The sequence below is a fragment of the Hippoglossus hippoglossus genome, chromosome 14 (genome assembly GCF_009819705.1).
Source record: "Hippoglossus hippoglossus isolate fHipHip1 chromosome 14, fHipHip1.pri, whole genome shotgun sequence".
Lineage (NCBI taxonomy): Eukaryota > Metazoa > Chordata > Actinopteri > Pleuronectiformes > Pleuronectidae > Hippoglossus > Hippoglossus hippoglossus.
Genome location: NC_047164.1, coordinates 4,610,610 through 4,635,793, shown reverse-complemented (window position 1 = coordinate 4,635,793; position 25,184 = coordinate 4,610,610). Strand labels below are relative to the sequence as shown.

The 25,184-nt window shown below is 43.3% G+C and overlaps 1 protein-coding gene across 2 annotated transcripts in view; it reads right to left on the bottom strand.

Moving 5' to 3' along the window:
- Positions 1-25,184, bottom strand: part of zbtb16a (zinc finger and BTB domain containing 16a) — a 138,530-nt gene that overhangs the window by 5,286 nt on the left and 108,060 nt on the right. For both annotated transcript variants that reach the window (XM_034607167.1, XM_034607168.1), the window contains exons 5-6: positions 9,417-9,587; positions 112-282 (exon numbers count right to left, since the gene is read on the bottom strand). In XM_034607167.1, the coding sequence (XP_034463058.1) occupies positions 112-282; positions 9,417-9,587 (342 nt within the window). The remainder of the gene's footprint in view (positions 1-111; positions 283-9,416; positions 9,588-25,184) is intronic.

Below are 25,184 nucleotides of genomic sequence, written 5' to 3'. Positions count from 1 at the left end.
ACGACATAGATAATGGATGGAAGGATACATTTAAGGCTAATACCAATTGTAATGTTTAAGAGTTTAAAAAACATGTTTAAGAAGAATAATATCTTTTTAAAACCACAGTACCTGTGTGCACGCGGTAGTGGGTTTCCAGCTGGTGCTTGAGGCTGAACTTCTTCCCGCAGCCATTACATTCATAGGGCTTCTCCCCGGTGTGGATGCGTTTGTGACCCTTCAGCGTGCTCTCGTCTCGGAAGCAGCTCCCGCAGAACTCGCATTCATATGGGTGGTCCCCCGCTGACATGTGGGAAGAGGAGAAGACAAAGTTTATAGGGAGGAAACGGCAAAACAAGTACGGACAGCACGAAGGTCAGAAACATGAAGATTTGCTTAATGAACATTTTAAAGAAGTAAATACTACGAATATTGTTAAAACGGTTGGTTGTCTCTCAACAGTTGAGTTGGGTCGGTTCATTCAAAACACCAGAACAACAGTTGCTATGCCTCAGTGAACCGGGTTTAAAGGCTTTAATACAAGCAGACGAATGTAAACCTCTTTGTCCACAAATCACCTGCACTGTTGTTTGGTTTTGTGTGAAGCCTTAAATAATCGTCGCCTGTCACGGCTGTCCAGCGGCCATGAGATGTATTATTGACCGAGCAGTCCCAGTCCCATGGAGCGCTAATGGAGAACCTGACGGATGTGGCGACGCTGCGATAACGAACTAAGTTTGTCATCGCAGAATGTATTACCCTTCGATGTACAGTATATATGGTTTCAATCTGACAAGTCACAAACATGCACATTTTGTAAAGGTCTCGTGGACGAGATGTCGAACAAGATGGCTGCTCCACGAAGCCGTTCAAAAACACGTGGGACACACTGGATCAAGTTGGGGGAATTCATGGGTGCATTGTGGGTAAAGCAACTATTGTCGATGAATAAACGTGTTTGATATACGATCAATGACTCAAAGTTGTATTCTGTGGCTTTTATTAATACTTATACTTCAAGTACTGCAGCCTTACTCCTGTGTTTGTCTATAACCTGCCAAGAGAGACCACCCCCCCTTCCCCTCATTTACTGGAAGTTATAATACGACAAATATCTGCAGCCTGAATAAACGATGACAAACACGGGCTCAATATTTACTTTGTTTCCTTCAGTTTCCTTCAGTGAACCAGTAGATACTTCAGCGTTAAGGTAAAAACATTCGTGGTTTAACTGGACTCTGAAGCCTGTAAGGGAACCGCAGATCGAGCTGCACTGATAAAAATAAATATATATTAGTGTTTGCTGATGTGCACCTATACGAAAACTTTACATGTTTATTTGCTTAATTCAAATGCAAAATATTCGTATTTTCTTTTAATTTATAGTTATTTATACTAAGTTTAACGTTTAAACCCTTATGACATTTCATTGCCATAAGGGTTTGATAATCACATTTTAGAAATCACTGATATACAAAAACCAACAGACAGACAGATAGACTTATTAGAATGAATGACAATCATTACATCCTCAGTATGGAAATATGGTTAATGTCAATACTTAAGATGATGTTACATGCAAATGATGATTAAATGAGAATAACTGAAATTAATCTTTTGATACCTTTACTGTTACTGTATTTATTTACTGCGTACGTATTTATAGCTCCTCTCTCTAATCCTCCCACACCAGGTAAATGTATTCACTCTCTTAATTCACACAGCGCCATATTTACATTCTGAGACGTTCCACTTATTCCCGGCTGGCGGATGTACAGTGCGTGTGCTCGTGGCAAAATGAAAATGACAACAGGCGTCACATTCGGCTCCTCGGGGCCGCAGAGCTCTGGTCCCCGCGGGGCGCCGCTAATGGTTATTCAGATGTCAATGATCAGGGATATTATGATTTGCAGGAGGCTCTCACCAGCCGTCCACCGGACTAATTGTATCCCGACGTTTGACGAGGGGCTCCTCCTCGCATCATTTGCACCCCCACTGCCCCCGTTACACCCTCCATCCAACTAATGTTGTGGATATTTATTAATGTATTTCACTCCATTGCTGCGGGTTTAAGTCGCCACCAATGACCTATGCCTTTCATTATCTGGCTGTCCAAGCAGCAGCGTGCCAGCGAATAAATTGCATTTCTCGTTATGTGCTGCTGCCACTGCCCCGCTGTTAGGGGACAATTTCACTTCCATTCCTGCATATTGTATTTAATATATATTTCTCTTTTTTACAGTACGTACGCATGCATTTGCTTTTCTTAGCACGACGGGAACAAGAGATGACCCTCTCCTTAAATGCTGATCACATTGTGGAGGGAAACTCGACGTCTGGAGATATTGCAACGCCTTACCATTAAAGAGAAGCTGTGATGGGGATGGAGGGGGGCCGGGGTGTATAGGTGGTGGCGGTGGTGTTGGTGGGGGCAGGGTAGGAAGAAAAAAAAAAAATCAATAAAAGTGACAGTCTTTATTTGTCTGCATGAAGTTATCAGTGGCTCCCGCTGTAAGACATTGTGCTCTTTCTAGCGTTTCAACCACAGCAGAGATCACAATCCATCACGGAGCTCGGTGGGCTCGCACGACGCCGCAGGAATAATAATTGAGCTCCGATTCACCTGTCTTTAATTAGGGCCTCCGATCAGACCGGCCGAGTGGGATGCTAATACACAGAGGAGGCTGTGCGAGGGGGTTATTTATGCTTAATGTCCTGTTGCTGCGGCGCTAACGTCTGCTGCCGGGAAAACATCCTCAAAAAATCTAGAATTTAGAGCTCACTGTCTTTGTGCACGTACAAAACAACACAAAGGATTATAACAGGGGGGTTTCTGCATTGCTTCAGATTTACTACAAAATACGCTTTACAGTTGTGGTGCTCATAGGAAATAGTATCTATCAGAAAGTATCCTATATTATCCCATCTATTGTATTGTATTCTATTTGATCGTATCTATCATATCCTATATTGTCGTATCTATTGTATAGTATCGTATCCATCAGCCTATCCATAATATCTATGGTATCTATCAATTGTATCATCCCATTATATCCATCCATCCATCCCTCTATCGATCTATCCATCGTTTCTATCTCTCCATCTTTATAACAACAAACCCGGCAAACAAAATTGTAAAACCAATAAAAACTAGATGCCACAGTTGCTTCAGGTTAAAGCTCTGACTGATGATGTGCAGTAAATAGAGATAACAGTAAATTTATTTTTCTGTTCTGTATAATTCACACAGTTGAACAGTGCAGATACCATCTGATGTTCAGTGTGAGTGAAGCCAGACAAAGAACAGACTGGTCTGAAATGCCAAGTGGCTGCAGCCCAGCTCCAGCAGCCTCCTGTACAGTCTGTGCCTGGGATGCACATCACGCCTGTTACCCGCGGTGGCCACCTGGGGACGCCAGAGTGCAAAGTAGCTGCGGAGCTTTAAATAAATCAGACACAATTCTATAATAATCACAGCGTGCGGACGTTAGAAAAAAAAAAAAGGGACCAGACAGGACTTCATTCTGTCAGGATATTCTCACGGGGGGGAGCTGGAGAATAATGGTGTCATGGTGTCCATCCCAAATCTGCCACTATTGCTTCCTTTCCTCCCCTCCTTCCTTCCTCCCTTCCTTTCCTCCTCTACCCTCCTTCCTTCCTCCCTTTCTTTCCTTTCCTCTCCTACCCTCCTTCCTTCCTCCCTTTCTTTCCTCTCCTCCTTTCTCTGGTGTGACCACATGGCAGCGGGGCCACAGATGAGGACCCGGCACAGTGAGGTGGAACCGCAGAATGTGCGGTGAGAGGACCCATGGGTGCCCCCAAGCATCACCACCTGCGTCTCCTCCTGACCCCCACCACACCCACCCCCCTCAAAACCATCTCTACATTTACATATCCACTCCCCCCCCTCCATCACCTCCTTAGACACCCCCATAGGCCTAGTGAGGGTGCCCATGGGCACCTGGGGCGTGTTCATTATATACGGTAAGAGGCTGTAAATCACTGATCTCCATCACTGCCACGACCGGAGCTGGCTCGTTCTCTCTCTCTCCCTCTCCCTCTCAATTCATTCTCTCCCTCTCTCTCCCTCTCTCTCCCTCTCCTCTCCCCTCTCTCTCTCTGGCTGTAGCACTATCAAATACAGCTGCGAACACAAAACACCGCGCCACAGCAGACAGCAAATTGGCTCGGAGTAAAAAAAAAAAAAAAATCACACACGTACACACACACACTCTCACAGACACTTACACACAGACAGTGCACAACAACAGAATATTAATGAAGGCCTGGTCTGTAAAGACACTGTGTGTGTGTGATTGTGTGTGTGTGTGTGGTGTTAGGGGAAGGGGAATAGCACAGCTGCCATGACTGCCACTGTTACCAGCCCCACATTGTGTGTTTGTGTCTCGACTGCCCTACTGTACCGTGCACACATGCAATGAAGACATACAAGCAAAACAAAGAGGCAACATGGACGCAAGTGTGCGTAACATCCACGGGGTGATGAAACCGCAGGTGGATGGGGGGGAAACGCGCGAGAGAGAGAGACAGAGACAGACAGCCCGGGCGAGATTAAGACGCTGAAATAAACACCATTAAATCTGCTTCTCCCCCCCCCCCTCGTCCTAAATGGTGATCCAGTGTCAGCGCCGCACTAGCGAGGCTGCTTTCAAAAGATAAGGCGGCCGACAGGTAAAATGAAGCACACGTAATGAATGCCCATAAAAGTGCTTTTTGCTGCTGCGTGCTGTCAGTTGATACAACAGAATAGTGATTCAACCAATAACCGGGCTGAGAGCTTTCCCGAGGCAGACGAGATGCTACGTCCATTAAAATTAGGGTCGAACACTCGGAATTGAGATCTCGGTATTTACAAGGAAATCTGGCTGATATCTACTCCTGCTTCTCTGGAAAAACACCTGAGGGAACCAGTGATTTTATTTGTCGGTGTGTCAGTGCTTTTGTGAGCTGAGGACGACTGAATGCACTCAAACAAAGACTATTCATTAAACCTCATCAACAATAACACACAACAGAACTTTTGCCAACGGTTCAACAGGTGAGTGGATCAGACATCTATCTACAAATATGAAGAATATGATGGATGTAGAATTAATGTTATGACTAAACATCAACAACATGAATAATACAAACCAAACCACAGAAGCAACACAGCAAAATGGCTGCATGAAGGATTTACCTTCTGTCTCTGCTCACTGTAAAAACCTCAGGTCCGTCTTTTTTACTTCAAAGATATTGTACCTTGATGTAAAAAAGTATATAAATAAATGCTACACGCTAAACTGTTTTTAATGTTTTGGAATTCATTTTCTAGAGTTCTGCGTTTAATCTTTTAAACTAATATTTTTCTCGGAAGTGACTTTAAATCCATGGTGAAATATAAGAGCTGCTCTTGACTTATATGCCTCAAAAATCAAATGGAAAAACTAACAGAACCAGCAACAATATATTTTTCTGCATGATAAGATGAATTATGTGGAATAGGATGATATGATGACGGAAGAAGAGTTGTTTGTTCTTTATTAAATAGAGTTTTATTTGACAAGTGTCTCAGACTACTGCCCTCAAACAATCAGGGAATTTGTAATTTATGGGCTTTTAGTATGTCAATACTGATATAAATATATATCATACATATCATTAAAGGTATCACAAGATGTATAAGTGAAATTCCAACTATTTAGATATTTGTTTTGACTTCTGCATTAACAGATAACAACATGACTTAATATAGGTCCTTGAAGAGATAATTCAGTTTTCAGTCTATATTGTTCATAGTTCTCTTTTAAGTTTTTAATTCATCATTTTAAACCACGACAATGAGCTTAATGAACAGATGATAGTTTGAACTTCTGGTGTCTTACATTCAAACAGCTCCAGCCAGGATAAAGGGGGAAAAAGGTTGCTCTTCATTTATAATTTGATTTAGAGTAAATATTAAAATACAACTGAACATGATTTAATGGCAAGACTGGCAAGGACAATGTTTTTTAGTGGAGATGCAAATACAACATTTGATTTAATAGTATCCTTATTGTGAAAAGGACAATATCACGTCATTCGAAGAATCCCTGATTTGTTGTGTCCTGCTCTTCTGAATCCAAACCTACATCCATTTCATCAGGAACACATTTGCATATTTTTTAATGCATTTTGAAAACAACTGAACTTAAACCCCCCCCCCCCCCAAAAAAACACAGGGCACACGAGTCTACGTCTGAACAAACACGGCAGCACGAAGGTAAACTTCCAACAACTGCTCCTCTGAGGTGGATACGCTGAGCGGCTCGGCTTTCACACGCTATTTTTGCCAAGCAAAGTGTGAATGAGATTATTAACATCAAAGTGTAAAATGTAGAGGAACGCCACTTCGTTTTTTGGAGGGTAAATTAGGACCTATTTCTGGCTGTGTGAGTCGCTACGACTTTATAATCCCCCCCCCCACGACAAAAGGCTGCACATCATATTTAAACGATTGCTTTCATGGCTGCCTCATTGTGATTTAACGCACGCCCACAGCGGGATGAGGTTCAAAGTGGCACGAGGCTGCAGAGTCTCATCTGCGGCAGCCACCAGGAGACGGGCCGGGGTGACATTTGCGTTGCTCGGGTGGGCAGGTGGATCAGAGACGCCGCTCGCGTCCTCTCCAATGTCTGGCACACGGAGCAGATGTGTGCAACGCTACTGTACAGGCGGCTCAAGCTGATCTGTTCCCCCCCCCCATCCCCGGCATCAACCCTCAGCCCGTACCGCCACCATCACACACTAATGGTGTATTCGCCTGACTTGTAAATAGGGACGACTGCTCTCATCTCGCTGCCTTTCGTTTCAAATATTTATCCGTGCGCCGGTGAGCTAAATCGGCTCTGACAGTGAGACTGTTATTTAAGGTCGCAGACAGGCAGCTGGGTGAGAGAGAGAAAGAAAAAAAAAGCCTCCATCCCTCTGCCGGTGAAATGGGATTCATTTCCATGTTTTCATATTCTGTCATGGCAGTGTTTCCCCCCCCGCTCTGAATAGCCCCATCTATCAGGGCTACCTCTGCTCCCCTGCAACAATGTATTAGTATCCAGGCCTCGCTTCGGCAGAGAGCGAGCGCTGAGAGAATTACTGGTGGACGCAAGGAAAAAAACAACAACAAAGAAAAAAGAACAGAGTGGCTGTAAATAAGCTGCGTCTGACTGAGGCCGAATTCACTCGTTCTGTTGACCTGGATTGATGCTGCTTAGCCAGATCTGCTCAACATGTAAAGGGACAGAGATAATTCATCTCTAAAAGAAAACACACTTGATTTCACATTGTGTTGTACTGTATGTAAGTCATGTTTGACCAGGATCATACTTGTTATGGTACAAGGTATTAATATTTCAGTTTTTTTTTATGGTCAGCTGTTACCCTGATACACCACAGTGGTATCACACTGTTTAGTAATCTGAGAGAAACAAATTGAAAGTAATTTACAAGAAAAAACTAAATTATGCTCAGTTTCAGATGGATATTTGTGAAAAAAATTCTAATGAAATAAAATTTTAGCTTAACTTTTGTTAAATTATCCACAATTTAGGCCAAAAGACAATAGATGAATGGGAATAGGATTAAAAAATTACACTGATAGATTAAAATAAAACGTTTCCAGTTGATTACTTCTATTAAAACAACTATTTTTGTATTTCACCTTTTCCCTTAACTGATGTCTAAAATTAACTTGAGACATTATCTCACCAAATTTGGACTCATTGACACAGCATTGTCCCTTTTATAATTACTATATGCTAATATTAGAAAGGAAATGACAATGGTTGCCTGTGACAACATTAAGCAGGAGACAGACAGAGCTTTACAACCTGTTAACCTGACCTGACGATCATCTCTGTGCATTACTGTGTGAACTTATGGTGAATTTAGGAGAAATCTACAGACATAAATCAACCAAGTGCAGTGAAATAAACACATAAATGTGTATTTTTCCACATATTTACACTATTCTGAAAGAAGCCATGGCCCAAATTCTCAAAATTGCCTAGGTTTGTCTCCCTATAAATAAAAAAACAAGTTATCATTAATTGTCTGTGTGACTAGTTAGATATAGACATCAGTTGGAGATGTGATATTCCTGTGGAGGCCATAAAATGTATAATATTATATGAAAATCACTAAAGCTGTATCTGTGATTAACATGTAAGATACTTTAGAGTAGATGTGCACCATTAAACTGGATTTTTGTATTCCCCTGCAGCTTAACAAATACTAAAAGAAAAGAAAAACATATTTTTATTAAAAGTATCTTGTACCAATCTTGTCCTTGCTCTCTGAAGCCGGTGATACTGAATATTAACAACCATCTTTAACCACATGTTGATTATGTGGAGGAATTTCAAAAAGTTAACCACACACAAAAAACTGGTTTCAGTGTTAATTTTGAGCTTCAATTTAACCACGAACCACCTGAGAGCATCTGAAATGAAACCCAATCAGGCCTTGATGTGGATGCTCGTCCTTTCAGCTAACAAACATCTCACATTCAGCTCGCACTCTAAATAAAGTGGCAGACACAAATGGCGAAGCACATTCACTGCAACTGCTTATTTAAGCATGACCGGCGGAGTTGAGTAATTTCCTGAGCAGAAATGCTGCGGCAGCAACATCGCACTGGTTCACCTGAGACACTGATGTAAAACAGGTTGGAGCGCGGGTGGTGGTGGTGGTGGTGGGGGGGGGGGGATTAATCATTAGCTGGCAAGTACGGTAACTGGTAGTTTTTTTATCAGCTGGGTCTAGATTTTATTGTGGTGGTTGATATTCGTACCTGCACTTGTCCACTTATAATTGTATATATTGAAGTATAATCTTAAAGTTTTCCAGTTCTCGTGTGTAAAACACAAGTCGTTAGATTGACTCTCAGTTACTGGGTGTCTGGACAAGTGGGTGAATCCACGACCTGAGCAGAGTTCGGAGAACAATGTATAAATCATGGCGATGAGCCGTTAGCTGATGCAACATGTCTGCTGCCGCCAGACGTGCTCTGAACTCCAGAATTTCTCCTGAAATTATCCAGAAGGGCTGGACGCAAGAACGCAAATGTCCGTCAGTTGCTTTATCCTAGTCCAGATTGGACTTTTTACCCCTTATGTCAAAGAGACAAAGGTGTGTTGAGTTGACTATGAGGCCATGAATCGTTCCTGCAGGGGTTTTTAGGGTAAAAATCATCGCTGACCAACGGGCGGAGCCAGAAAACAGAAGAGGGATTGATCAGATCTGCCCTGGGGAGGTGAAGGGATCCCCCCACAACAGGTTGGAGAGGAACATCGAAACCACTTTGCTCTACTTAGTTTGCTACAACCACAATCCAGACCAGGAGGAAGAGGCTGAAAAAGGAAAAGATGGACAACACACAACAATCATCAACTTCCACTGACCTGTGTGTGAGCGGAGGTGACGTTTGAGTGCAGTATGGCTGGGGAAAGTCCGGTTGCACTCGCTGCAAATGTAGCTGCGAACGCCGGCGTGGACTTCCATGTGCTGCTGCAACGCTGGCTGGGTCTGGAAACGCTTCCCGCAGAGCAGGCAGAAGATGGCCATGTCCGACCCTGCGTTGGAAAAGACACATCAGGTGAGTTAGTGGTTGAGAGTTTATACCAAACACTTTATTTTTCGCAGTTTCATGATTCTTTTTTGGGGCCTGTCTCTCATCTCTGACACGTAATAGTTTACTAACCCTGCCTTCATAGACTTAGGTAGAAAAATACTGTATTTATTGGATTAAAGCAACACACAATACTCATGTTTTAGGGCGGGGGAGTGGAAAGATAAAGATCTCCTATGCAATACGTCAATCGAATCTTGGCTCCGGCAAGCAGTGCACATTTTCCTCCAGCAGAGATAAAGAGCACACAGTTGCAAGCACAAAAACACATAGAATCACAAACACAGCAACACACACACACACACACACACACACTCTGACACAGCTGCACGCTCCCTTGAACACACTCCCTTCACACTTTTTCAATTACCAGGCTGGGGAAAACTCTGGGGAAGGACTGAGTGTTTGGAGCTCAGTTTCTATTTCATCAGTCAATAACACATCTTTGGGGCAAAGCTGACACTAATTCAAAAATCTATGAAGAGCAGCCCGCCTCATGTTCATAACCACTGGAGGAGGCGGAGGGCCCACGACAGCCTCCACGCCAGATCAATCACTGTCTCGGCCGCACTACGCCCGCTACGGAACGGGGGGGGATGGAGGGAGGATGCGCCACTGAAGGATGATGATAGGAGGGATGGAGGAGAGTTTCTGGAGAGCAGGTGAAGACGGGAGATTCTGAATGTTGCAGACGAAGGGGACGTAGAAGCCAAGGGAGCAAAACGAAATCAAATTTCGTCAAATAATTATTGACATATCGTCCCCCTTTGGATTTTTAACTCTGCTTGTTTTATTTTGACAGTGCGTCTGCAGGAGGGTGTGATTTTCACTACATCCTTGTTGAACACTCGCAGCTGAAAAGCCTGAGAGACTAATCTGTCAGCTCTACAGGTGAGGAACGTTAAATGCATGGTCCCCAGAGGATGAAACCCAACACCTTTAATGCTTCTGCAGCTGCACCGTTGAGGCAGATTACAGTAACATTAGCTTTTATTGTTGTATTATGCAGTATATTTGGAATACAGCCTATGTGTATACTGTTGCATGTCGAATTTCCCCTTCATGCTTCCCTGAGGATAAACCTTTAGGAATTTAACACCCTGGAGTTTCCTAGAGCTCCACCTTCAGGACAGACTTAATATTGTTGGACCCATTATGTCACATTTGCAAAAATCCTTAGTTGTTTGTAATGTTTAAGACTAACTTCTGCTCATTTTCACATTTCTCTAAATTTAAAACTTACAAATAGGTTATATCTACATACATACAATTTTTTATGTCAGAATACGCCTTTGTTTTGAAGGAGCTCCTAAAATACCGACAGCAAGTTTATGAATGTTCACATTTCCCTTACGTTTTATTTTAATGATTTAAAAGTCTCTTTACCTTATATATATAAATCCTTTTTTCCCAAAACAATCTGGGAATGAAAACTGAACCACTTCCTGTTCACCATTGGACTTTCACCAGCAGCACAAGTAAAACATCTTTGGTTTTTCCCGAAAAAGGGACATTTAAGTGAAAATGTTTCCATCTGTTGCATCAGTAAATACTTTGGATTGTAACGTGGCACATTGTTCAGGATCTGTGAGCAGGGAGGTTGGTCTGGAACCTTCATGCAACTCCTGCTTTTGCTAGTTGTTGTTCCTGTATTTTATTTTCCTCCTCTCCTCCCCTGCTCTTTGCTTTTATCAATGAAGAGCCTATTGACTGGGGTCGATTGCTTCTGGAATCACTCTAGGACTCCAGGTACTTAAGTGGCTTTGATTGACAAGCCTGCCTCCTATTCACCCTATTCCCTCTCCACCTCACTCCCTCTTTCCGAGTTCATCGTGTATCTCAGCATTAGCAGAGGACTTCTACCTCCCGGCCGCTTCAAATCGAGCCCATTAAAGACGTTGTTGTTGTTGTTGTTGGGAAAATGAAAAAGTGTAATTGATTTAGAGGCCAAATAAGAGAAAGAGACGGTCGAAGATTGAGAGAAGGACTTTGGTTGAAGGATGGAGAATTAGAGGTGGGGGAGAATAGAAAGGTTTTGGAATGTAAAAGGTGAAGTGACCTCTGACCTCTGACCTCAGGCCAGGGCGAAGGCGTGGACTTAGTGGAAATATGAAACCGACACTCACTCACTCACACACACAAACACAAAGCTGGCGAACAAAAGGCAGACACACCACATGAACAAAAAAAGATTTTCACTTTGAAGTCAGTTACAGTCGAGTTGACTGCCGTACGATACGTGTCAGAAAGTATGAATCAACTTTAAAAGAAGCCCCGACAGCCACTGCTTTTAAAGGTGTGTTTTCAAAGCAACACATGAGACAGGCGGAGAGAGTAACACACAAACACGCACACAAACTGCAAGACACAGTGAGAACAAACCGAAAAACTCAAAAATGACGACATCTGAGAAAGACTGAAGAGACGTTATTTTCTTATACAACACATAAAGACCCTGATGTAATGAGGACATAAGATGAACAATAGGCTTGAAAGGTCTTTCAGCTCCTCTCCCATATGTAGAGCTTCATTAACAGCAGGAACAAACCAGCCTCCCACAGCGTCTCACGACTTCTGTCCTATTCATCCTTTAAAAGAAGTGGACGTCCTCCATCTCAAACAAGGGGCTGATATTGACTATACTCGACGTGGAGCGTGGACGGCTTCAGGGACCGGCATGAGAGGGAGATGATGCATGGGAACATGTATGTTTGTATGCAAGAGCAACAGAAGTAAATGAATAGTCGAGCTGAATATGCTGCATGACCGACGACTCCTGAGAGAAATGATATATTGTGAATTTCATGGTGATGGGTGTGAAATGCAAATCCTGGCCTTTGAAACATGCTTTGAATAACCCGACACCTGAGATGTTACATGCATGCCGTCAACGGCGTGTGCGCCCGGCCTACTTGTCGTCCCTACTCGCCCGCACAGCGCACTTTGGTAGTGTACTGCAAACCCTGATTAGTGTTGGACACAATTAAGTGGTGCAAACTATGCAGTCAGTACAGGGAATAATGTGTGTGCTGCAGGAAAGTGAGTAAAAGTGTTGTCGGCTGCTGATAGATGAAGAGAGCGGCGGCGGTGGAGGTAAAAAAAACAAAAAAACAAAGAGGGAAGGAAAGGTGGGAGGAAAGTAGTTGACCCAGAAGGTCCATTACAGTGTAAAATTGAGTCAGCCCAAAGTGACACCTGAAAAGGAGGAGCTGGAGTGGTGGGGGGTTCTTAGTCTCAGTCCTGTTTGGTTGTTTTGGAATAATTTACCTCCTCCGACCAGCCTCTCGCTCTCTCTCCGTCTCTCGCCATCTATTTATAAAGGCCTGGGCAGTTTGCGGCGGTCCGTGTGTGTGTGTGGCCGCGGCAGTGCCGGCAGTATCTTAATGGGCCTGGAGTGGCAGGGCTGCTGTTATTTAAGTGGGGGACGGACACAGGCTGGTAATGGAGAGGAATACTCGCCCGATGGGAGGTGACAGTGTCCGGATGGGCTCAGAGCAGAGAAATGGCCCCGAGGCTGGAGGACGGCCACGGAGGTGGAGGCACTTTCTCTGATTCCGAGGTGCAGCGGAGGAACGACGCAGCCGCCCACCGGCTCTAATTCAAGTCTGAGAAAGTCTTAAAAGATCACACTTAATGGCCTCAAACTTAAAGTCTCCATTATATTAGACCCCATTTTTTAATGGCGCTAAGCGATTTGGTCCAGACTTCTCTAGCAGGTCTTCTTGTCGTACATTTCCTCCCTCTCACCGTCTACGAGCAAACACAGACTTTACTAAATGTTTTGTGGATGCAGCATCTCAGAGGCTCCACAGGATCCTGTAATGCTTAACTGTAAATATTCAAAAGATAATGTTTCCGCACGAGCATTACAGTCCCTGCAGTGATCCCTCCTAGAATCCATGCTGAACATTGTGTGTGTGTGTGTGTGTGTGTGTGTGTGTGTGTGTGTGTGTGTGTGTGTGTGTGTGTGTGTGTGTGTGTTGGACTGTAGCTGAGACAGTTAAACGCGTCCTGACTGTGGCCTGCAATGCAGCGCGCTGAACAGAGGACCTGCCAGAGTTAATGAGGCAGAGAGCAGCGGGACCTCAGCACAAGGTGTTCAATCACAGGCCATTACTGCAGCCCTCAACCTCTGTTACTGCTCGCTCATGTCAATAGCAATCTATAGTTTATGTGTAGAGGGCACGATAGGGACTGAATGGAGGTGTGTGTGTGTGTGTGTGTGTGTGTGTGTGTGTGTGTGTGTGTGTGTGTGTGTGTGTGTGTGTGTGTGTGTGTGTGTGTGTGTGTGTGTGTATGTGTGTGTGTGTGTATGTGTGTGTGTGTGCGTATCCTAAAAACAGTCTCAGTCTGTTCTGATGAAGCCTGATGAAAAAAATGTTATTTTTGGATGTTTTTCTGAGATAATTTCACATCTATTTGTCTAATTGTATGTGATTTCTGTAATTACAGTGTTTTGGCAAAGTTTGGCAGAATAAATGATTCATTCTATGTTGATTCGGATGGTGCGTCACTAAAAGAACAAAAAAACCCTGTCGCTCAGAGAGAGTCCGACTCTTCTCACTTGCATTTCCTGCTTTGCTCGGTTTTTCACGGATCATTTGAGGTGTGAAACTCAAATGCAAAAAGTTTTTCAGCTTCCTATGTGGTGGATGAGCGCCGATCAGCCGTGGCAGCAAAATAGCTTCATTTAACGTGCACCGTTTTCGTAGGGGATCATTTAAAGTCTGAAATATTTGTTGTACATAATTGGGACATCTTCAGCCCTTGTGAAGGTTTATGAAAGCAAACACATCCAAACTTGATGAGCCCGACGTGTTGGACAGTAGAGACAAGAGACAAGAAATGTCCTGAGGTTCCCACAAACTTTTTAACGACGTCCCAGGTATCCAAGACCCTTCTGGGACCAGTGCTCGAAACTGGGGTGGTGACATTTGTAGGCCTGAAACATTGTCAGGCTGTTGCACCGTGAGGTAATCAGGACAAGGACGTCCGCGTCCACATCATGGAGTCTTTCTTTGTGAAAACACACTGACCACATTTCTTATTTTCTCGCCTTGCACAGTCCTCGCTCGACAAACCGGCAAACTTCAACAATCAGTCACAGCACCATCCATCCAACCACCTGCTCTGCCCAATCCTCGCCTCTGCAAGACGCCGCCGCCGCCGCCACAACCGGACTGACAGTCGCCACGAACACCAGTCACAACAATCCTGCCACTGTCGGCGGAGCGAGGTGTGAGGCGACACAAAGCAGGGGGCGACGTTCCCGGCTGCTCTTTAGCAGCGTCTAGACTGGAAGTGTTTGTTGTTACACTCTCAGCTGCAATCAGGCTTCATCACACATTAGGTCACAGCCATAATGAAAAGGTCGCCGAGCACCTTTTTACCTCTGTGGAGCGGAACCGGAGGAATGCATCTCGTCAGGGAGAAACAAATAAACGCCTTCTGGGATTTACTGTCGTACGGATGGGAAAAGGTCCTGGATGATATACTGGGGTGCGTCCCTCACACTCGGTCATTACGTGTGGCAGGTCTCTGGCTAACAGGGACCCCCCCCCGTGGTCCAACGGTGCTTCCTGTTTCAACATGGCGAGCTAACAGTCCAATAACAAGACAGTTTCTCCCGTCCTAAAAATAAAATACTGCACTGGTTTTTTCTCCTCATGTCACTCTGCTCATACTATTTGCACTATTTCTAACGGAAAATAACTTTTTGCACATTTGTGTCATCTGCACATCACAATAGGTCCTTATATTTATGTACAAATGTTTTTTCTACTTGCTCGTTACTTAAAATGTATATACTACAGTAAAAGGTGTTTATAATGTACATACTCTGCATTTTTATTCAATTTGTTATATTTTGTATTCTCTCGTCTACCTCGTTCTGACCTGCCTGCTGCTCTAACAACTGAACCTCCCCAGCGTGTGTGGATCAATAAAGTTTTATCGTATCTTGTCTTCCTCTGTAAGATCATTACCCTGCAGCAGATGATTTTTAATTCATGTTCAGGGCATCGAACCTCTCACGTTGAGCACACGGCCTCTGGACTGATCGTACGTTGAGGCCGACTGTGCAGTAAAGGCTCCATGTGGAGGGGGAACCACCGGCACAGATGCAGAAATGAGGAAATAAACGTACTGTTCAAAAGTAGTTTACGTAACGTTCATTGCATCCAAATTACATCACTCACCTCCTGTCACATGCAAACTGGAGCTAATGGTTCAATCTGGGCGAGCAGGCAATCTCAGTTTAAATTAGGGATTAAGTTAGGATTACTTTAATTTCAGCTTCGGTCACGAAGTCTGTTCTACAAATTGACGCTGGAGCGGTGGATTTCTCATGTGCACATGAAGATTTCAGTGTTGAAGCTGTTGCAACTGAAGAACTTTACCACCAAACTTCATTTCATCTTTGCTTTTTCACTGTTAATAACAAAAGTCACTTAGTGGTCACAACCTGTACTGAACGCAAAGGGGACATACAGGTTCATGGTTTTATTTCCGAGACAATAAAGGTTGGTAATTAGTGAATTAGGTATTAAAATCATGCATAAATAATAAATAAATATATACATATTTAGTATAAGTACATGGAACTGGGAAAGACTGTATATTTATTTGTTTTTCTATTGCTCATTAATCAACAGACAAAAAAAAACTGTAAATGAGCCAGAGTTTGAGGTACAGGCTCATTCTCCTATCAAGCAAATTCTTACAATATTATAAAAATAAATATATTGATGTAAGTACAATTAAATAAGTCATTAATTGTTCAAGACATAAAAATATCCTGACAACATTGTACTAGTACAAAGATACGATCCATCAAAACAGTGACCTGGAAGCTTCAGTGAGCGAGGAATCAGCTCAAAGAACCAACAGCTCCTCACATTATTCATGTGAGGCCAAAACAAGAAATCAGAGGAAAGGCCATCTCTATTATAGGAAACAGAAACAGCACACAGTCAACACCCCCCCACCCCCCCCACCCCCGCTCCGCCGTGTTGTGTTTTGTTTCGTCGCCGCCGCCCCGTTCCGTCGGCCAGTGATAATTCACGTCGGGCCCCGCAGCCGCGCTGACATTGTAAGATGAACTGCTCGCAGCTAGATTAATGCCACCAGATGCCAGGCGAGATGCCATATTAATTACCCAGAGATAATGTCAGCGCCACCATATGGCAGCTCAACTGGCCATTTAGTTGACAGGGAGAGGTCTTTATAGCAGAGCGGATTTCCTCATCTGCACAGCGTCGCCATATTTCCTCCCTACTGTAGCAAGTGGAGCACTTCACCACTATTAGCACATGATGACTCAGAGTGTAAAGCTCCGGATCTGTGGGTGTTGGGTTGGACAGTGATGCTGAATGATTTTTCAGTGTTTTTACTTCGAAATGTACTTAAGTGCAAAAAATTACTGTTTTTGATCGAGGCAACGTTGGCGTTAATGGAAAAGACTTGATACGCTCGTTTGTGATTTACCTTGTTTTCATGTCTAACCTTGTGTTTGTGTGTCGTTTGCTTTGATTTAATGATTTGATTTCTTTGCTTGTATTGATGTTGGTTGTCTTTTCTTTTATACATCTCTATATTTTGGCTGTTAATTAATTGTTATTGTCTGCATCATGTATGCAACGTGTTATTTGATTTAAGGCTGCTACCGTCACACCTGACACGGGACCATTAACATGCACTGTCCCTGAAAAATAAACTTAATGAATAAATAAATATCTTCTCTTTTTTTTGCGAACAAATCAAAAACACACAAAAAAAAAAGAAAATCCCACTTTGTCATTCTAACCTTATTTGTTTTTGCCACACAGCTCCGTTATTGACTAAAAAATATTATAACACTTTATTAATAGACTTTATTTTAATTGGGCCCCACATACGATCCACTGCTGCTGTAAATACAGTCTCTAGTTTTTCGAAATATGCTCATAACTTATGTGTTTATGGTTTTCTGCATAGGTTTCTGCACCTTTAAATCAAAGGAGATATATTTGTGACCCATTTCTAAAGCGTTACGCCTTCAGTAGAAACAAATAAGCTCCAGGCTCGGTGGCACAGAAAGACACGGGGAGGTCACCGAGTGTTTTTTTGGGGGTTTTGATCTTTTAATGAGTCTTGTTAACAGGAAGAAAAAATAAAATATATAACGCCTGTGGAAATACGACTTAAAATGCAATAATTTCTTTCAGTTTAAACTACAGGACGCGTATGTAAACGGAGGGAAGGTTTTCATCCCTGTAACATGCAGCACTTAAAGCCTTTCAGCTCTTAAATACACATCCCACCCACATTCAAGAGCCTTGAAGGAAAATCTCAGAGCCTTCCCCCCCGAACGACTGCAGTGGATATAAATTCTGAAACGTCGGTAGAATTTATTTACCAGCCTGTGTTTATTCTTCTCTTCACCCCCGTGCTGACTGTAAAGATCATAAATGATGCAAGCTGGGAATTAATGTCAACGTGAGAGACAGTGGCAAAGCCCTTTATCATGATTTACAGTTGGAACCCCCCCCCCCCCCCCCCCCCCCTTCTTGTTGTGGACCTGCGGATCGTTTACAAGGACAGACCAATGCTCGCCGTCCAATCCGCCCACCGCCATCTCCTCCTCACCCACCACCACCACCACCACCACCACCACCGGAGCACCCACCTACCCCACTCTCCAATCCCCACAAATCCGATTTAATCAGACAACTTGTGCAGTGTGGCTCGGAGTAAGAAAAAGGATAATTAGTAAACAGAGGAGCTACTCGCCAGGCTTCATTGGCATTCGCACCGGGTTACTGTGTCGCATTTAAAATGCAGTCTGATGAAGTCTACAGAATCAAACCATTTGTTACTCCTATTGAGGAGGCTTCGGGCTACTGGCAATTAAATTGGAATTAGCGCTGGGGAATGAGATACGGCAGATTCATACCAAGGAGAGGAGGGAGGGAGGGGAAGGGAAACAGAGAGAGCGCTCTGTCTGGACCCGGCTCTGCTCTACACTGGGTCAAATCTGGAAGTGATTTGGTTTCCCTTTATTTCTCTTTATTTCCTGCACGACTTCAGTTATCAGTTTATGACTAAAACACTCCGCACAGGCCCTCGGCCGCCAGTACATCTCCTGCAACTGCAGCAACGGACTGATTTATATGAAGAATAAAAGCCGAGCCAAAGAGTAAAAGTGAGAAAAGTGGTGCTTTATCAGGAGAATAAGGTGGATTTGTGAATCCTTAAAATCCGAGCGCTTTAATATGATAATGAGCGAATGTATACGACTCGAAAACAAACGTATGACTGCACTTAAACTCTCGGAGAAAAAAAAAATATAGAGCGAGGAGACAAAAGATGCCATTTGCTCGGCCACAGCTGACTGGGCACAGTGGAGCTCGGCGTGGAGAGAGTGCGGGTCCACTGGTGGAGGGAGGAAGAGAAAGGAGGAAGGGATAGATAGATGGATGGATGGATGGATGGATGGATGGATGGATGGATGGATGGAAGGAGGGAAGGAGGGGAGCAGATAAATGAAGTGGAAATGAGAGGGAGCCTCTCCTGTGCTACAGCTAGCCTCCCTAACTCTCAGCCAACCTGGCCATGACAACTGGCTCGCTCTTCCTCTGGCAGTCTGGGGGGGGGGGTGTTCGACGGGAGGGGAGGGTGTACGAGCGGTAAAGAGCCAGTAGGGGCCACTAAGTAGGGCCTGTCTTTATTCTAGCCTCTTTTTTATATTAGACTAGTTACTTGAAGACGACTGAAATGATTCTGTTCGTCAAATTTATCTACTAATAATAATTTCTTAGTGTGAGAAAACAACTCTTGGTGGAATCACAGCGACGTCTTCAGGTGTTTTGTCAGCTCGCGTTTTGCAGAAAGCCTGAGTGAAGGTCGCCTGCTCTTCCTCACTTTAACTTCCTGTGGCAACAAACGGACTAATATTACAAAATCCCTTCCCTCATAGTATTATTTATATAAAATCTGCTGTCCTGGCAATAAAGTACCAGAAACAATATTTGAAGCGGAGTCGAGATGTCTTGGTTTTGAGGTCAAGGTTCAGTATGTGAAGCAAACACCAGAAAAAGCAAAACTTCTTTTGTCTTTTTCGTCAAATTAAAAGTCTTTACTTCCCCTAACAGACTATAAACTGTCATTCTCAAAGTCTGTCGCTCTAGAAACACCTAAAGGCTCGGTTCGCCCTCTATTTGTTATTTGGCCCAGACCAAAACCTTTTGGTACAAATACCGTGTACTGTTACGACCCTATATGGAGTATTGAAGGTATTAAATGTGTATATGTGTCGTATACTTGCAACAACTGTCTTTGTCTCGCTATTTAATGTCACACAGAGTAAACTCTCTGATATGTTTCCTGTGCACCGATGTCATCAAGACAAATACCTGCACGTTAAATAACGTTAGCAAACAGAGCACGACTGATCCAGCGTTTGAATTAAAACGCTTAATTTACATTGTGACCCCTGTGCAATCGCGCAAAAAAAAGCAAAGGAAAATGTGCCATTATAAAGAAAAGAAAAAAACAGTAAGTGAGATGATCATCATGGTTAAGTGTGTGTCTGTGTGTGTGTGTGTGAATGCATAAACGCACATATGCACTCAAACGCTTCGTTCTCAAGGTTAAATACAAAGATGTCGTTCAAGCGAAGTCCATTACTGCAGGAAACCAATGAAAATAAATGACAGCATTCAGTGGGAGGTTCGCGTATCCCACGGAGAAATTTGCACAGCTCGCTCATTTGTATACCCACTTCTTTTTCTTTTTTTTGCTCATGAAATGCTCGATTGTGTGTTTACAGATGAAGCACAACATTTGAGCGCGGCCCTATTTTTCTCTTTAGCGGGAAACGGAGACGTTTTCACTCTAGATTTATCAGTTAATCTGTCAGCTGACGTAAATCCCCCGTCACCAAGATTAATGATCTCGAAGGTGAAAAAAGAAAATCCTTTCAGATTTTACTCACAGATTCACTTTGCTGCAACAATAAAAGGTTTTTATAAAAGCTGCAAGGGAGCTAAATGCAAATGTAAAGCGTGTACATTGACAAAATGCAAAGGAAAGAAAGAGCGAGTGACGTCAGCAAACCCTCATTAACGGCCCTGGAGATTAAAATGGGTTTTTCTTTACGGTGGAAGGCAAACGGAGGAAGACAGACAAAACAGGACGAGGGTCCGAGACCAATTCAACAGGTGCCAGAAACGCCACCTCCCTCCAACCCTGCGTCTCGAGTCTGTGCAAGTTAATCACTACAAGTCGGCTCTCTGTGTGTTCATTGGGGAACTCGCACGTTGATTTTGCATCACTTCCTTCCTCTTTGATCACCGTCACTTCCTGCACAACCTCAAAAACCCAGAGCTCCCCGTCCACTCTTCTGCAGCACAGCTCGGAAAATGACCTGATCTGTATGACTGAGCCGTCTCCACCACCCAGACCATTACACACTGTAAGAAGAAAGACTTATTGGCCTGTGCCGAGGGAGTGAATCGATTTACATGTGTAATTCCGGAGTGAGGAAGAAGCGGATTTTTTTCCCTCAGTCTTCCAAACATGAAATTAGAGATAATAGAGCTACTTTTTGCAGGATAATAATAAAGATATAAACAGACACGAATGGGTTTAGCAGGGAAGGAGGTATGAATATAACCAATAAAGGGCTTTTCCTACATCAATTATAGTTAGAAAAATGTTTATTATGTTTAAAGGGGGAAGCAGGACATGTAATTTGCACAATAGAGCACCTGTTGAGTTTATGTACATTTTACTCTAATACAAAATATTTTATATAATGTTTCTTTTAATTCTTAAAACCTTTTAATCAAATAAATAGGAAATTGTGCATGTTCATCTTATGTCATTTAGCTCCTCCCTTATTTTATGCTTTCAAGTTTTATGGATTAATTGAGCAGAACATGAGGTTTATTTGTAAATCGATTCAGGATCAAGTATCATATTATGATGAGTTTTCATATAGTGATATGAAAGACAGGGGGAAATTACTCATTAAATGTCTTCATCTAATTTTAAACATTCAAATAAACAATGAAAATATGAATATTAAAATATAATATTAATTAAGTTGTCAGAACCTCTGCTTGTCTCTTACTTTATGTTTTACAGTTTTGTGGTTTATTTGAATGGAACATGAGGTTTACATACAGATGGATTTAGTATGTGCAGTTCAATAAGCTAAATAAAGTGTTAACATTTGTGCTTCATCTGCCTAATCAGACGGCAAATAACTTCATTTAATGCATCTATTCATTTTTTTACTGGAACATCTTTTTTAATCAATAGTTTCCTTTGTTGTCGGCGGCTCCATGATGTGGAGTTTTGACGTTTCTTCTTCGTTCCACCTTGTTCCTCGTTGTGTTCACTGTAAATTTACGTCTTTGTCTCCATTGCACTTCTACCTGATCTCTAATCTTCAGTAAAAGTTTCCCCAACAGGAGTCTCTCTGCTTCCTATAAAATAAAAAGAGTTTGTGGTCCAGACCCACTGACTTACCCACCTCCACCCAAACCCCAACAACCTCCCATCACCCCCCCCACCTTTACCCTCTGTCCTGCAATGGAATCCCAAATCTCTCCTCGCCTTCCCAGGATTTATTCTTCTCACTGGCCATCTGGACAGTGGGGGCAGACAATGTAAAAGGAAAAGGGGGACGGGGCTGCAAACTCACATTAGTCACAGGCTCTTAGGTCCTTCGACCCGTACACACACACACACACATAAAAAGGCTGGAGCCAAATGACCCCCAGCTCCCCCTCACTTTCCCCCCCCCTTCACTGTGGCTGCTGACAACGTCTTTCCTGCTGGACAAAAGGCTTTTAGCACCTCACTCTACTGTCCTAACCACAACACACACACACACACACACACACACACACACACACACACACACACACACACACACACACACACACACACACACACACACACACACACACACACACAGTCAGCACCCTCCGTCCAGCACAGACACGCTGGACAGGACGGGGTGTTTGTTGTGTTTTCTCAGACGGCTTAGAAAGAAGGGAAGGGGGGGACAAAATGAACCCCGGCGTGAGGGGGTGTCGGGGTCGGTTGAAGGAGGCTATCTGACGTGTGTAACCTTAAAAAAGTAGAGCAAATCATACGTGAATGCTCAGGGGGGAAAAGCATGGCCAAGTGGCTAATCGCTGAGGTATTAGGTACAATGGGCGATGGCATGCTTCTCTCCCAGCTTAATGTAGTTAATGTAGGGCTTTTGTTGGGGAAAGCAGAGGATGAGTACAGGGGTGGAGTTCCGAGAGAGAAGTCACACGGCACTACAAGCCTCCATTGTCCGCAAGGGTTTGCATTTCACACACACAAGGTTTCGCTGGAGAAGAATTGCAGGCAGGAGTAAGACAGCGGGCAGGTGAAGGCCGTGCCCTTGTTGTTTCTGCTAAACAGATGTCACAAGTAGGCGGCGAGGCCGTGACACCGCGGCGCTGCACACAAGCCTCAGCCAACGCCGGGAATCACAGAACAGAAGCAGAGCGACACTGTGTTTGTCAAGGCTCAACGTGTCCCTCCACCACGTCTGGATTATCTGCACCAAACTCACATATCTCCATTCCATTAATATGTTTTTTACACCACGATCCATATTATTTTAAAACTATTTTTATATACCAGTAAAAAACAGCTCAGGAGGTAGAGCGGGTTGTCCAATCGGAAGTTCGTTGGTTCAATTCCCTGCTCCTCCTGTCTCCGCAAGCTGAAGTGTTATTGGGTAAGACACAGAAGCCCAAAGTGTTGAATAAATCTGTGATGTAAAAGTGGTTGTTACAACTAGAAAAAGCACCATATAAATGGATTTGTTTACCATCTTGCCTCTGTAATTTCCTTGGCAGAGCACAATGGGAAAAAATATACGCCCGTGACACCTGAGTTCATCAGAGTAAACAGCCTGAAGAAGCTCCGAGAGACGACTGAATACTCCCATTATACCACACATGTGGTGGTAAATGAGCAAAGGACAACTGGAAATAGAAACACCTCAGCAGTGCATTATGAGCTGCAGCAGATCACACTGAGCAACGTGGAGCATGGAAGAGATGATGAGCTTGTGTAAGAGGTGAGATGGTGAAGAAAAGGAAGAGGCAGGAGACTCTGAATAATACGGCTCTATAACCATCAGGATTATTGATGGTATTCAGGTTATTGTTGTTATTAAATACATTTTCTGTCTGTATTATTACTTCAGCAAACCACTGACAAAGATGTTCAGATTTAACCAAACAATGTGTGTCAACATTTTACAGATGTTTTAGAGGAAAAAGCAGATTCTAACTTAAAACATCCGTCTGCATCAAAACTACATGCACCCCGACCGACAGCTGAAGTGAACCACATTGATTATCTCGCTGCGATGGCCCCGGTCAGAAGGTGGAATGTGTTAGACAGCAAGAGAACGCACGGTTCTTGGACTTGATGTGTTGGACGAAGGTAGAAATGGACAGACGTGAAGTTCTGAGTGACGACTGGGTTTAGAGAATGTGTAAAACTGCAGAAGTATAGTGGGGGGGTGGGGCTGCTGGTGTGTGGTGGTTAGTTTCCATTAGAGTGTTGAACTGGCAGCAGGGTCGTGAAGGATCACTGGAGCATTATGGGAGTGAAGGCTGGTAGCCCGATACCTACCGGACCGAATCCCAGTGACATAGCTGCTCTGCTTACAGGCAACATAAACATCACAGCACGTGTCTAGTTAACACTCAGTTTAACTCTGTCGGCAAAACTCTCTGTACACGACTCCGGCAGCACATTAGGTCAGTTCTGCACTTAGTGAGAAGAATGAATAAATTCTTTCAACAATTTAAACAAATATCTATAAACCTTTCTATTTCTGAAATATAGTGATTAGGTTGAGAATAACCTGTTGCATGAAACGGTTTCAGTTTGTTTTTGTCAATTATGGTTTCAAACTAATAATGAAACTCCGTTGTTTTCAGTAATCCTGGCTCGTCAAACTCGGCTGAATTAGATTTATTAAACCATTTAATAGTTTAATAGGTTTCAAGCGAGTAAATTCCAAACTCCACCGTGTTTGCGTTGTAAACAGAAAAGTCTGAAAACAAAAACCTAATGGCTCATATCATTTTAGGGCCCGTTTGTGTGAAACATCTGGCCGAAAACATTCACTTACCGTGATGCATATGTATGTAAGTTATATCGGTGATTATACGTATTAAAAAAAGGTGTTTGAGCAGGTTTACTGCGTCTCACCGGAGACTAAAGTAAAAAAATAAAAAAATGCATTAATTTCTTCATTTTATGTTTCCATTCCCATCAAACAACAGATTCCCATTAGTTTAAAGTGCATTTAGAGCCATTTCCCAAACAAGTGGTGGACGGCTGCAATAAAGACGAGTTCAGGCAGCTGTGACCTTGGAACCGAACTGCAAGCGGCCAACGTGACTTTGTGGGCTGGAGGAAAAAGCCTTTATTTATAGATCAGCTGGGTGTTGATCAAACTCCATCAAGGGGGGAAACGGCAGGAGAAGAGAGA